This window comes from Tetrao urogallus (assembly GCF_951394365.1).
Source record: "Tetrao urogallus genome assembly, chromosome: 18".
Lineage (NCBI taxonomy): Eukaryota > Metazoa > Chordata > Aves > Galliformes > Phasianidae > Tetrao > Tetrao urogallus.
The window spans coordinates 6,339,312-6,353,692 of record NC_136831.1 but is presented as its reverse complement, the minus strand read 5'-3'; the positions used below and the strand labels follow the sequence as shown (position 1 = coordinate 6,353,692).

General features: G+C 56.8%; 1 protein-coding gene across 1 annotated transcript; it reads left to right on the top strand.

Annotated features, from left to right (window-relative positions):
* Positions 1-2,532: 2,532 nt before the first annotated feature.
* FOXJ1 (forkhead box J1) lies at positions 2,533-6,456 on the top strand (the record flags this gene model as incomplete). Its single annotated transcript, XM_079544354.1, has 2 exons — positions 2,533-3,048; positions 5,653-6,456. The coding sequence occupies 2 exons, from the start codon at positions 2,533-2,535 to the stop codon at positions 6,454-6,456; spliced, it is 1,320 nt and encodes a 439-aa protein (XP_079400480.1).
* Between the last annotated feature and the right edge of the window lie 7,925 nt (positions 6,457-14,381).

Sequence of the window (14,381 nt, the reverse complement as noted above, 5' to 3'; positions counted from 1 at the left end):
AGGTTGCACGGTGCTCCCCTCTTGCCCTATCCCATGTCAGGGAACCCACATCTCGCCCTGGAAAGAGGCAGCCTGGTGGTGCTGGAAGGGAAACCCCTGTCTGATGCAACATTCTAGCATGGGAACAAAGATTTGGGGTTTCCAACTAAACTGCCCACATTGGCAGCACCATGTCCCCCAGCACAGAGGGTCTCCGCTCCCCTGGGGGTGTTGGGGTGTAGCTCCAGGTGATCAGCCTCTAACCCCCTGTTTTCTCTCCCAGGCCCAGAGGCAGCCAACACCAATGTGTGGCTCTCGTGCCCTCCCCCCTGGCATCAGCCACCCGGAGCAGGCAGCAGCCATGGGAGCCCTGCCCATGGGTGGGCTCAGCCTGGGGGACTCGCAGCCCCCTGCCATACACAGAGGGTCCCAGGCACTGCCACCTCCACCTTCAGCCATTGGAATGATGGTAACCTCGAATTTTCCTCCCTGTCTCCCACTGCAGGATGGCTGGCTGCTGTGTCACCTCAGAGCCCTCCATCGGCACCTTCCCTTCCCCTTTACACACCAAGGTTGGGCTGGGATCCTCCTCCTGCCCCATGTGGGGTCTTGGGGCATAGCCAGATGGCAGGAAAGTGTCCACGGTTGTGTGTTAAGGACAAGTGTCAGCATTAGCAGCCAAGGTTCACTCTGGTGACTGTGGTGGGAGGCTGGACCCCCCCGGGATGCTGACACATCCCTGTGCCGTGCCATGGGATGTCCCATTGGTGGCGATGGAGCTCCCCCCCCATCCCCATCCCCTCTCTCCTCATGGGCAGCGTCTGGGTTCCCACAGGGTGGCTTGTGCCCAGGGATGGGGACAACACCTTGGGACATCACCAGTTTATCTTCACTGTCTTCCACCACACCACGAGCTCAGGGCTCGGGGCTGTGTCCTCTCTCTGGAACAAGTGCCAAAATCGTCACCCAGTCGCCCTGCCCTGCTCTTAGCATCACAGAATGGAATAGCAGGGACGGACAGAGGGGAGGGGAGCTGCCCCCAGCCCTCCATCCCCATCCCTGCAGCCAGCGTTGGGCTGCACACGTGGGTTCTGCTCAATGGGCAAGGAGGGCCCAGAGGGGTGTAGGGCTTCAACCGCACACCTTTGGGGACTTCAGCATCCCAACGCAGCCAGCTCAGAGCTGTGTGTGACTATGGGGAGGCAGCCGTTGCTCCGGAGGGTCCTGGCAGGTGAGCGGTGGGGTTTTCTGGCTGCAGCCCCGTGGTGTGGGTGAGGGCAGCCCTCCTTCCCCCGCTCCTCCACCCATCAGGGATTTAAGAAAGAAAACAACCAGATTGCTGCTTCCGACTCTGCTTCCAGCATGTTATGGATTTGAAGAGTACGTTTAATAAAGGGTATCTTACGTCCATCGCAGTGTCCGCAGTGGCTGTGTGAGGGCGGGCGGTATCCCGGGGCTCAGTGGCTGTAACCCCAAACCCGGAGCCTTTCCCCGCTGCTTCTTTCCAGCTCCGCTCTCCCGGTCCGGACGGAGCTGATTTGGACCAACGCGACGCCCGAGTCCCCGCCCGCCCCTCCAGCCCCCAACGGCGGGGCGAAGCGGCGGGTAACAGCTCCTCGCCATGGTGACGCGGCAGCCAATCAGAGAGCGCGAAGCTGTTTACGGGGCGGGGCGTCGCCGTGGCAACACGGGAAGCCTTGCGGAGCCGCTACTTAATGGCGGGCGCTGCGCTGCCGGCAAATCACGGCGGCGGGGCGGGCGGCGGCGGGGGCACAACTCGTCCCTAAAGGGGGGGAAAGCGGAGCCCGAGGCCGGGGGGTTTGTGTGCGTGGGGTTTTTTGTTTTGTTATCGGTTATTTTTTTCCTGGTTGGTGTTTCCAGAAGCTTCCTGCTCTCCCGTGAACTTTAGGAGCCGGGGCACGTCGCTGGGACGGGGTAAGGGGCAGAGCGGTGCGACGGGGCGGTGAGGGCGCGACGGGGCGGCTCGGACGGGGACATCCCCTCGGATGGGAGGGGGTCGTTCATTTCTGTTATCTCCCCGCTCCTGGCTGCAGCCAGCAGAGGTGATAGGAGCTGAGAGCTGGAAGGGCTCTGGCTGTGCTGAGCCCATTTTGGGGGGTTTGCTCCTTTTTGGGCAGCGGGGCAAAGGGTTTTCGGCCTCTCCCCCCCCCCCCCCCCCCCCCAACCCCTGACTGTTGGGGGCTGCATTATTTGAATGGTAGAACCCACAGCCCAACGGCTGCTGCCCAAGGGCTGCCAGTGCCCAGGCCGGCTCAGGGGCCGTCCCTTCACCGGGTGACAGCGGGAGGCATTGGGTGACAGCTTCATGGCCACGGTGGGGGCTGAACAGCAACTCAGCAAGAACGACTGAAGCTTGAACCCATCAGCTCGCTCTGGGGTAGGCTCAGCTTCTTACCGGTCGTTTTGGGGGTTTGGGCTGCCGAGAGCAGCTGCACCTCGGGGAAACTGACCCGGCCCAACCCCCTTTCCCTCCCCCCCCCCCGATGTCATTGCAGGTCCGTCCCCGTCCCCTCCCGGCGCTGCTCCCCGTGGATGCTGGAGCTGCCGCAGCGCCCAGGCATGGCTGAGGGCTGGCTGAGCCTGCGGGCGGCCGAGGGGCAGCAGGGCAGCATGGGGGACTCGAGCAACTTGGACGACAGCCTGACCAGCCTGCAGTGGCTGCAGGAGTTCTCCATCATCAACGCCAGCGTGGGCAAATCCTCCTCGTGCCCCAGCGGCCCCGATCCTCACGATTGCCACCACATCCCCGGCTTCGCCGCTCCGTGCTCACCCCTGGCTGCCGACCCGGCGTGTATGGGGATGCCCCACACCCCCGGCAAACCCACCTCCTCCTCCACCTCGAGGTCGGCACACCTGGGTTTGCACGCACAGCCACCCGAGGACATCGACTACAAAACCAACCCGCACGTCAAGCCTCCCTACTCCTATGCCACTCTTATCTGCATGGCGATGGAAGCCAGCAAGAAGACCAAAATCACCCTCTCTGCCATCTACAAATGGATTACTGATAACTTCTGCTACTTCCGACACGCTGACCCCACCTGGCAGGTGGGTGCTTTGGGCTCTGAGGGTTTGGGATGCGGGGGGGTGCGCCGTCGGGTGGAGGGGGGTTGGTTCCTGTGGGGTTTGTGGTTTGCTGTGGTGTGCACAGGGATGGAGGTACTGAGATGGGAGAGGGAGGAAGGATGAAGGGACAGGGATTGAGTGTGCAGGGATGGCGGAGGGAAGGAGCCATTACAGGGGAGAGCCCAGGGCCATTTTAGGAGCGGGGAGGTGCATGCTTGGCTCTGGCATGTGGATGTCTCTGTCCTCAGCTCCACCTTCCTGCAGCCCCCCTTAGAGCTCAGTGTGTGAAACCCCCAAGTGAAGGCTCTGAGTGCTGAGGAGAGGGATGGGGTGGGCTCACGGGGTGATGCTGCGTGTTGGATAAATCCCCCTTTGGGGAGGCTCAGAGCAGAAACGCTGCAGGTCTGCGAGCAGGGCAGAGGGGAGGTTGCTTCTCTTGGAGAGGCCAAGGAGACTCCATCGCTGTGATGAAATGTGAAGTCTCAGAGAGAGGCCGGGCTGTCCCACATCTCAAATGAACCCATCCTCAGAGGTAGGGGACAGCCCTCGGCAGTTCTAGGCACAGCTTGAACCTGGGGGTTTTTCCCAGCCCCTCCATCTCTGTGCCCTCCATGCAAGGTCACGTTGAGTTGAGGCTTTCAGGATGCGGCAGGGCAGGGAGGACCTCCACAGATCCCAAAGAACTCCCACACCCAATCTACAGCACAGGGCAAAGACACTGCAAACCCCCCCAGGCTGCCCTCTGCCCACATCTCCAGCAGCTCCCAAAGCCCATTCCAGGGCAGGGAACTCCTTATCCTCCAGGATTGCACAACACCTGCATCCTCCTGGTGAGGACAGCACCTGGGACCCCCCAGATCCTCCCTGCACCCTCCTTATGGGGCCACCCCATAGAGCAGCACAGCTCTGGCAGATGGGAACATTGGGGCAGTGTGCATTGCTGGTGGGGGTCTTTTGGGGTGGAGCAGCACCGTGCCAGCATGTTGACTTCGCCCTGCAAGCTCCTGGCTGGCTAATCACCGTGGTTTTAATTAAATGTGTTTATTAAAAAAAAAAGAAAGAAAGAAGGGTTTTCAATCCTTCCCCGCAGACATGCGGGGGGTTTGCAGGATTGTGGCAGGGAGGAATGATAAATATGTCCATGTAACGAGGGGTGGCCCGGCCTGAATGAGATGTGGGATGGGGAGGGGAGATGGGGAGCCCGGAATTCAGCCCACAAAGCTCTGACCCTTGTAAAATGTCATTAAATGGTAAACTTGGAATCTCTGCAGCCTGGAATGTTTGCGGGGATGTCTGTGATTCCCCTTCTTGTTTTTTTTTTTTCACTTTTCTCTTTTTTTTTTTTTTTTTTCCTTTTTTTCCCCTCCCTTTCTCTCTTTTTCTTCTTCCATTCTCTTTGTTTCCCTTTTTTCTCCCTTCTTCCTCTTTCTTTTTTTTCCCCTTTCCCTTTTTTATCCCCTTTTCCCCTTTCTTCCCCCCCTCTTCTCTTTTTTCCCTCTTCCTTTCTTTCTCTCTCTTTTTTTCCCCTTTCTTTCTTCTCGAGGCCGTTTTCTCCTCCCCTACCCCAACTCCCCTATGAGCAGACAGCCTCGAAAGGTCATCCCACCCGTACTCCGGGGGGAGATGGATCTATTCCTGTGGGAGCTGAGTGCTTTGGAGGGGAGCCAGCGCGCCCAAGGAGCTCCAGCCCAGCACTGGGTTTTGTTGTGTGTGTGCCTATGTGTGTGTGTGTGTGTTTTTCAACAGCTCTGAGCATTCAAGCCTTGTTTTTCCTACTCGGCACTACGGATTATGGATGAATAAGCATAAAGATATCCAGGCAACATTAAAAAAAAAAAAAAAAAAAAAAAAAAGCCCTCTACCATATCCAATCTCTTAATACAGTCTTGGCTTTGTGGAGCTCAACGCTGTGTTATTTACCCGATAACTGAGTTTCCTTTCTGATTATTCACATCACTCTAGGCACATTCAGGGCTTCAGAACAGCTCAACAGGAGCAGAAACTCCTCTTTTTCCTTTTTTCTCTTTTTTTTTTTCCAGCTGCTTTGAGCTGTGGCTGATGAAGATGTGGTGATTTCACACATCCTGGGCCAGGAGGCACCTCTTGGGGCAGATAGCCCGGGATAGCTTTGCCCACCTCCCCTTGCCCTAGCAATTGGCACAGATGACCTTTGGGGGTACAGGGATGGATGACGCCAACCCCATGGTGCTGCCATGCATTGCTGTTTGAAATGGGGCCATGGGTGTGAGTCCCTCCTCACCCTCTATGCAGAACTAGAGCTCCTAGGGTGGGTCTGGCCTGTTTCTCCCAGTGCTCAAACCCTGTGGCCCCACTTCACAGCTGAGGAGATTTTCCCAAATGCTTCCCGATGGCTGGCAAGTTCTGGCTCAAACCCTTGTCTTCTCCTGCTTCTTGGTTGGCTGGGAGGAAGGGAAATGACCCAAGGACAGAAGTGCCTGTTGGGCATGTGGCCTGGATGACGTGACAGCGTCATTTCTGCCTTGTTTCCCCCCAGGATCCCAGCTGATGACGCGTAGCCATGCAGGAAGCAACGCTCAACCTCTCTCTTTTCTCTTTTGGGTGTAGAACTCCATCCGACACAACCTTTCCTTGAACAAGTGCTTCATCAAAGTGCCCCGTGAGAAGGACGAGCCGGGGAAAGGCGGCTTCTGGAAGATCGACCCTCAGTACGCCGACCGGCTGATGAACGGGGCTTTCAAGAAGCGGAGGATGCCCCCGGTGCAGATCCACCCAGCCTTCACCAACAGGGCCCAGCACCAAGCGTGCAGCGTCACCGGGCCGGCGCCTTCCAGCCGTGCCAACGGCAACGTCCTCAACGTCAACACGGAGTCCCAGCAGCTGCTGAAGGAGTTTGAAGAGGTCACCGGCGAGCAGAGCTGGGATGGGAAGAGCGGCCGCAAGCGCAAGCAGCCCTTACCCAAACGCACAGCCAAGGCGGCCCGGCTGCTCAACACAGCCCTGCTCACCCAGGAGGAGCAGACCGAGCTGGGCTCCCTGAAGGGCAACTTCGACTGGGAGGTCGTCTTCGACACCAACCTCAATGGAGATTTTGCCACGTTTGAGGAGCTGGAGCTCACACCGCCCATCAGCCCCATTGAGCGTGAGGTTGACCTGGCGGGCCATGGATATCGCGACAATCCGCAGGAGTGGTGCATGGCCGGGTCCGAGCAGCCCCTCACCGAGCCCAACCCCGACAACCTGGACTTTGACGAGACCTTCATGGCCACCTCCTTCCTGCAGCACCCCTGGGATGAAGATGGCAATGATTACCTGTCCGGCTCTGTCAGCATGGAGCAGCTCTTTGAGCTCGGTGACGCCTCGCTGCCTGCGGACGTCAATGAGTGGAGCGCTGCGGGAGCCTTTCTATAAGCAAAGGACCGAACCAAACCCACGGGGGCTTTGGGAGGATGCTCCCTTTGTGCTGCTGGAACTTGCAATGGACAATACTTGCTATGGACAGTCTCCCCCAGCAGCTTGATCAGCTTCGTGGTAGGGTTATTCATAGACATACCAATGGGGAGAACACAGTAACACAAAAATTGCTTGAAATATCTTCAAAGGACACACCAGAAGTCTGAGGTCCACGAGTTTCCTCAAGAGAAGAGATAGAACAGTACTTATTTTTTTACTTTTTAAGGAACAAAATGTAAATTACCACTTTTCTTTGCATGGAAATGGACACGGCATACAGTCCTCCTCTTCAGAACCAACAGACAAGATTCCTGGTGGCTTCAGACTCCGTAGACTACGTGCAATCTTCTCTCTCCTTCTTCTCTCTGTTCTTCTCTCTCTTTCTGTCTGGGTTCATTTGTAGGTGTAGCTAATTAGTTAGCAGACAAATAGAGTCCCCTCTGGATTCTCCGAGTTCAACCTCCCTCCTGACTTGTGCCTGGGAAGAAGGAAAGATCCGTAAATTCAGTCTGCCTCTTTAGGTGTTTTTATATAATCTATTATATATTATATATTCAAAGAAACCTATATTTTTAGCATTAGGACTTCTTTTCAGAGTGGGGTAGGGGAAATGTAGGTTGGGGGTTGTTTTGTACTTTGGCTTCTGTTAGTTGTTCTGCAAACCAAAACCTGCACGGTGGCTTTGATCAGCATTGGGTCACCCAACTCCGTGTCAATGTCAGCACCGTTCCTGCAGCCAAACTGTGCTGAAACTTGACCCAAAGCTCTTGGATTGCTCTTCCCCATGGGTGGTTTGGGTGATGCAGCTGCTGGCTAGGAGTAAGGAAAAGCTGTAGTACCAGTGCTGTGTGTCTTAGACTCGCAGAAAAAAAAAAGAAATGGGAGATTGTAAAGATTTTCTTTTTTGGTTGCAGAAGCTCTTAGGGTTGTTGTTGTGAGTAACATAGCAGGAGTGTAGCTGTAGCACTAGAGTCAATAAACCAGCCTTAAAAAATAAAACGAGAAATGGCCTTGGTTTAATTTGCAATGGGCAATGGGGGGGTCGGGCACCAAGGCTTCCATACCCCACAGCTTCAGTGGGGCTGGGCCAGGAGCTGAAGCCCACACAGCCTTGGGGCTGGTGGAGATGTATGTACTTGTATGGGTGATGCTCCTTTTCATCTGTTGTTTTTATATTTTCCTGGGTTGTGGCGAATGAATGCAAAGATACCTGTGCAATTATAACCTTTTTCATGGAGAGTTATTTACAAATTAAAAAGGAAAAGAAAAAATGGGGAAAAAAGAAGAAAAAAAAAAAGACTTTTGGTTCCTTGTTTCCTTCCAGCACTGCCTGGCTGTGTCTGAGCCTCTCCCACGTGGGGCTCAGTATCTCACCATCCCAGTCCTGCTCTCCAGCCCTATGGGGGTTCAGCAATCCCCCATAGGAAAACTGAGGCCCAAACCTCATGCATGGCACAACTTTCACATCAGGGGGCCCTGCTGACTTGGGGACACTGGGAGCTGCTCCCAAGCTCTGGTGTGTCCTTCTCTGCTCCTGGGGGGTGGTTGTCCCTGTTTCTTCCCATAGGAACACAAACAGGTTGTGAGCCCTCCTGGGTGCGGGGTGGTGAGAGGAGCTGCACAGCTCTGCAGGAATAGACAAACCCTCCTGGGGCCAATTACACCGAGGAGCAGCTCAGGCTCTGCAAGAGCAGCAAAGCAAAGCAGCGGCTGCAAAGCAAGCATTGGTGTGGGGGGGGGGGGTCTGTGTGGGGAGGGTGGGGGGCTGGGACATGGAGCTCAGTGTGGGGATGGACGGACTGGGGAGACCCACACCTGTATAATGGGATGGTGGGAGAAAGAGAGGCTTCTGCTCACCTTTGAGTACCCCTAAGGCAGCAGTGTCCCCTCCAGACCCTCAATGGAGCTCAGAACCTCAGCTGGACCTGCTCCAGGACATCCCAGCCCCTGAGCCTTATGGACTGGATGGGCAGCGCAGCAGCAGCAGCAGCAGCAGCAGCAGCAGCACAGCAGCAGGTGCTCACAATCACAGCTGCTCTCAATCTGGGCAATCTTAGCCCAAAAGAAGGGCTGGGCTCACTGCTGGAGGTGGTCCTGCTTAGTGCTGAGAGGGCAGGGTGTGATTGAGTTGATGAGGCAGGGCTTGGGTCTCCTTTTGGCCTGGGGAGCATGAGCCCCCAGAGGAGAAATGAGGGGCTGGGGGTGGTCAGGTGCTGGGATGGGCTGGGAGGTGACAGAGAGCCGCTGTGGGGGTGTTAAAGAGAAACGAGGATCTGTTTGAAGGACCTGTGTTAGCATTGGGATTTGGTCAGGCTGATGGTTGGGCTGGGGGAGGTGGGATCCCACAGGCTGGAAAAAACCTTGCACGATTCTACGGCTGGAAATCTCCATAGCGCATCTCCTCCTGCCCCGCTCCCTATTGTCAGCACGTGGGCTCTGCTCTCTATTTCTCCTTTTTAAGAGCGTTATTAGCAGGGCTGGGAAAAGCCAGCAGCCCCTCGCTCCTATGGTTCACTGCTTCTTTTGCTGGCGAAAAGCCCACATTTCTGCTTCGCCCCCTGCAAAAAGCAGTGCCCCGGGCACCCACCCCATACAGGCACTGCCAGCAGCCAGCATTCCTGCCAGCCAGGAAAAAGGGTGAGCATAAAGCAGGCACCAGGAGAGGCCCCAAACAACCCCGTTTTGTTCAGCTCCTGAAAGCAGCGCCGCAAACTTGGACGTGGATCTCATGGGTTTTCCCCTCCCACCCAAGGGGTGGTTTTGGGGTTTGGGTGTCAGCCATGGGATGGGGACACGGTGCTCCTGCCCGCGGGTGGCACCGACCTGCCTGGGCATGCCACACAGATGGGAAGTGCCCCACTCCCTGCTCTGCCCCATAACCTTTGGGTTGTTCAACCCGCAGCCATAAAGCCTCTATCGGTGGTTTCTCTTCTTCCCCTCCAACGCCCCTCATCCATCATCCACCCCACGGGCAAACGACGACACCTCAACCCAATCTCTGCTTTGCAGAGAAGGGGAAACATACACACAGCCCCTTCTTTTCTCTGCTTTTCTTGTGTCTTTCTTTCTCCTCCATTGAGCGCGGCGCTGGCACGGAGCCATGCTGGCAACAGCCGGCTTTCACTTGCTAATCATCCCAAATATTGAAAATCTACGCCTAGAATAAACAGCCCCAAGTTGGGGCCATCTCTGCTGCTGTGTGGAAATGCAAATCCCACCGCCTTTTGTTTCCTTCTCCGGGTTCGGTGCTGGGGGTTTGGAGGAGGTCACAGCTCACAGGGTCCCTCCCTACTCCCAGATTGGGTTTTATTATTATTATTATTATTATTATTTTCTCCCTCCTCGAGGAGTGAAATAAAAAATCAGCCTGTTTTAGGATCCCAGGCTGGGATGGGTTGGAGCGGTGCGGGGAGAAGGGGGAGGCAGGATGGAGGAGGGCAGGGGATGGACGCGCATTGCATAGCAATGAGAGAACCTCCAAAGTTTGGGAAAACAAATGTTTGGGAAAACCTAGGGGCTTAGGTGGGCGAGAGCTGGCAGGACCCTGCAGCGATGGGGTGAGGATGGCATGGGACAGGAGGGAGGATGCAGACAGCAGCAGGGCCAGGGGATGGCTTTGGGGGTTCCTGTGCTCCTGATTTGGGATGGGTTTACACCCAAAGGGATGGAGCTGTCAGAGCAAAGCCTGCAGGGGTAGAATGATGGGAAAGCTGTGCTAGGTCCTCAGTGGTTATACTTGGAGGGTTTGGGCTGGATACAGACCCACTCCTGCTCCGGGCTTCCCAGCCCTGGGCTGGGAGTTCTGTGGGGTCAGGAGGGCTCTGGGAAATGCAGCTCTGAAAACAGGGAAGGGGCAAAGCCCCCGTCTGCTCTTCCAGCTGAAGCCTGTGGGACCAGCAGCACCTGCCCAGTGTGGGTGAGTGCCATAATGGGGGAACTGAAGCTGTGATTTTGGATCTGAAGCTGACCACGTGCCAGGCTGTGCACAGAGGGGACAGCAGTGCCATCCCCCAGCGCTCCCAGCACGCCCTGCCTTGCCCCCCATCCCTGCTCCTCTGTGAAGCTGCTTTAGGTCCCTTTGTGGTTTTGAGGTCATGGGCTGCGCTGGGAGCTTTTGCACCCCAAAGCTGATCTTGGGCAGCGCTTTGCCACGCACGTGGTCTTGCAGCCCTTTTACACACATCCTCATCTTTTCATCCATGTTTTTAGATCTTGCACAAGGGGTGCAGCCACCCCTCCTGCACCCTGGCACCACCCCAGCACAGCACAGCACAGCACAGCTCCCTGCATCGCTCTGTGCCCCGGGATGCCCGGTTGGGTTCAGTGGGCCATTGCCAGCAGCCGTTCCCCACGGCAGGGCTGGCACAATGGGGCAGGCTGAGGCTTGTCCAGCACTCCCCTGACTGCAGGCAATGGTCCCTGCGTCACGGCTGTCACGAGGAGACGTGGGGCTGTGCCCCTTCCTCCTCCTCCTCCAAGCATGCCCAAGGTGGGTGTGGGGGGGTCCTCCAAGCTGACCCACGCTGTTGCAGCAGGAAAGTAGGGGCACATCCAGCCCCGGGATGTTGGAAGCTTTGTCCCCACCACCTGTTTGGGGAAGGAGTGCCCCGCAGGGTGCAGCTCTGCAGGCCCTGCTCACCCACGGGTGCTACGGGTGCATGGGGTCTGAATAGCCAGGGGTCACAAGTGGGCTTAATGTGGAGGCGTGGATCCAATGGGATGCTCCTATCCCATGCATGGGGTTGGGAGGGCACCAGCATTACGAGCAGCAGGTGTTAACCCAGGAATCACAAAGAATTTGGCCTGGCGTGGTGCTGGTGGGAGGCGTGCCAGCCTGGCAGCCAGGAGGAGCCATGGCTCTGCTGCCAAACAGCACTCGGTTTCTTTGGGCAGAGCCAGCGCTGGCAGCTTGCATCTGCATGGGGAGCCCCCCTGTTCTGAGGGGACGGGATGTTGGGGTGCAGTGAGGTGGCTGCTGGGGTGTAGGTGTCGATTTCCAGCCAGGGAATGAGGAGAGCAGCACGGGGATGCCATGCTCTGTCCCAGTAGCTTTTGGTTAGGAGACACATTAACAGGCAGGAATGTGCAAACAGCCAAAGGTCGGGGTAAGGCGGCTGCAAAGCCCACAGCACAGTGAGTGGAGGCAGAACCCCATGAGGGCAATGCAGGGGATCCCCGGGCACGGGGCTCCTCAGACCCCACTGATCACCGTGCCCTCCTCCTGCCGGGTGGCTCTTAGGGGTCACAGAACACATTCCAGTTGTGTGGATGGTTCTGGCTGCTGCCCCACACCTCCTCCTCAGCCCCATCGTGTGCGGGGCTGCCGACCCAGATGGCAAACACCCCCCGCCTTTCCCAGCAACGCGGCGTAGAGAGAAAATGAGCGTCGTCCCCATCCTGGCCCCAAAGCATGAAATACGGCACCGTCAGTCCGTGCCAGGACTGATGCTCACAGTGTGCACTGCCCCAGACCTGGCTCAGAACCTCCTCTCCTCCTTAGATCGAGAACTGAAGGGCTTTGGTATGTGAGATGGGACGCTGTGGTGGTCCCTGGGCTTGGCTGGAGGAGGGGTTCTGCACCCCATCCCCATCCACAACGGCAGCACTAAGTAAACAGTGCTGGGGGAACCTCGTTAATCCTGATCATTCATTTACAAAAAGCCATTTAGAGCTGGCTATGCAGGCAGCTATCAGAGCACTGGGGAAGATTTCCCAGCAGGACCTTAATTCCCTCTGCAAATAAAGCCGGAGGTAAGGAGAGCACAGCTTGTGTCTGTGCCATGGCAGTGGATGGGGTTGTGGGGGGACTTCTGGGGCCAACCCTTAGGGACTGATCCCCACCAGCCTACAATGAGCCAAGGGCTGAGCTCTGCTGCTTCATCTTGTTTTGTTTTGTTTTAGGGACTCAGCCAACAGCTGCGTTGCAGCTCTGGGGCAGTCGCTGCCATGCTGCACCCCTTGGCATTGTCCTGCCCTGGGGTGTCAGTGCTGCACTGGGAGGACTGGGGAGCTGCAGCAGTTCCCACGTGGGCATGGCTCTCCTGTATGCTGCGAACCTCCGTGAGACATCATGGCTCAGAGCAAAGCTGGTAGGGCTTGAGACAGCTGTTGCCAGAGAGGCAAAGCCCTTTGGTGGGTTTGGTTCCTTCTCACCCCATTCAAGTTCACCCTAGCAGCAGCTGGGTGCACCCACATTCTGTGGGCACAGGGGCAGGCAGAATTCATTTCTGCAGTGGAACTCTTCCTGGGATGGGTAGCACCGAGGCACGATGAGGGGACAGCAAGTCCTTGCTCTGAGGGCTGCTCTTAATTGACTGTCCCTGGATGTCATCAAGATTACACCTTTCGTGGGGTGAACTTTGCTTCTACACAGGCAGCTGGGAGGGATGTGCCATGGGGGTCAGCACAGAGCACACAAAGCAAAGCAAGGTGCTTCCTGCCTCACTGCCCCAGCTGCACATCAGGTCCCTTCTCTCCTTAGCAGCATTTTGGGAGTCCAGCACCCCAAACCTGCTGTCCACCAAGCAAAATGACCATCACGTCCCCATGGGAGCAGCAGCCACTTCCTTGTGTCTGCAGCACCAAAAACTCCCATTGCTGAACAACAGAGCCGTGATGTCATCCGAACTTTGTGTCCAAACAGCCCAAAGCCATCGGGTTCTGATCAGATCCCGACCTCCAGTTTTGGAGCAGCACAGCAGCTTTGCTCGGTGCCAAATAGACTCATCAGCACTCTCGTTAGCACACCGCAGCCCCAACCATGCACTGCGCCAACTCGGCCGTTGGTGACACCCTGCCAGGGAGAAAAAGGAGCAGGGGGGAAGCGGCATTCCTCCGTCCACTGCTGAGTCATTGCCTTTCATCCTCCGCAGCGGCAGCTTCGGCGCGGAAAGCGATTGTTGGAGGGGTGGGAAGGCGGCTGTGAGCGGCGGGACGGCAGCAGCAGCCGGCGGGACGGGGTGCAACCTGTGCTGTTTTTTGTTTCAGGAGAGGCCAAGGGTGGTTCGGGGTGTGCACGCACCTGGGACGTGTCGCAGTGCTCACATCCCCATCTGTCCGGTGTCACTTTGGGGGTGTGGGTGCACACGGCTCAGCGAGGGGGGAGATCTCCTTTTGGCTTTGTTCTGCCCTTAGAATCGAGAGGGGGTGCAATTACAGAAATGGTGTGGATTGGCAGAAAAGAAAAATAATCGTTTCCAAATGCAGCCGTGCTCGGCGCAGACAGTTCAATTCTCAGGGACGCAGTGCTTGTTAGCAGATGTCCCCACTAACCCCGGTGGGCAAGCACAGCCAGGCTGTGTCACACGCAGAAAATACACTGCCCTTCCTGTCGGCCAGTACACAGCTGTCTGCAGTATGATAAGGTGCATCATAAAATGCACCCGTTGTTGAATGACAGAGACCCATTGGGCTGTCTCCGTTCCTTTCCTAAGCACAGGGTGGGCTGACAAGAGGAAGATAGATGGGGACACAGAGGTCCCCCCGATAGCAGCAGGCTGCACGAGGTTGGGGGTCTGATTTGTGGCACGCACAGAACAGCATCTGACATCAGCAGAGCCAGCTGCAGCTGGTGGCAAGGTCACACTGGGGCACTTCCCTGCTGTGCATCGCCTTCCTGCAATGGGTGCAGCACCTTTTGGCAGCAAACAATGCCAGGACACATTGACCTGCTGCATTTCCTCCTTCCGTGGGCAGCCTCTGTGCATGAGCCCAGTGCAGTGTGACAGCGCAGAGGGGAAGGTGGGATGTCTTCATCGCTCTGTACTGGCACTGGTGAAGTTGCACCTCGAGTGTTGTGTTCAGTGTTGGGTCCCTCTCTGCAAGGAAGGCATTGAGGTACTGGAGTGTATTCAGAGGTGCACAGCAGAGCTATGGGGGGTTTG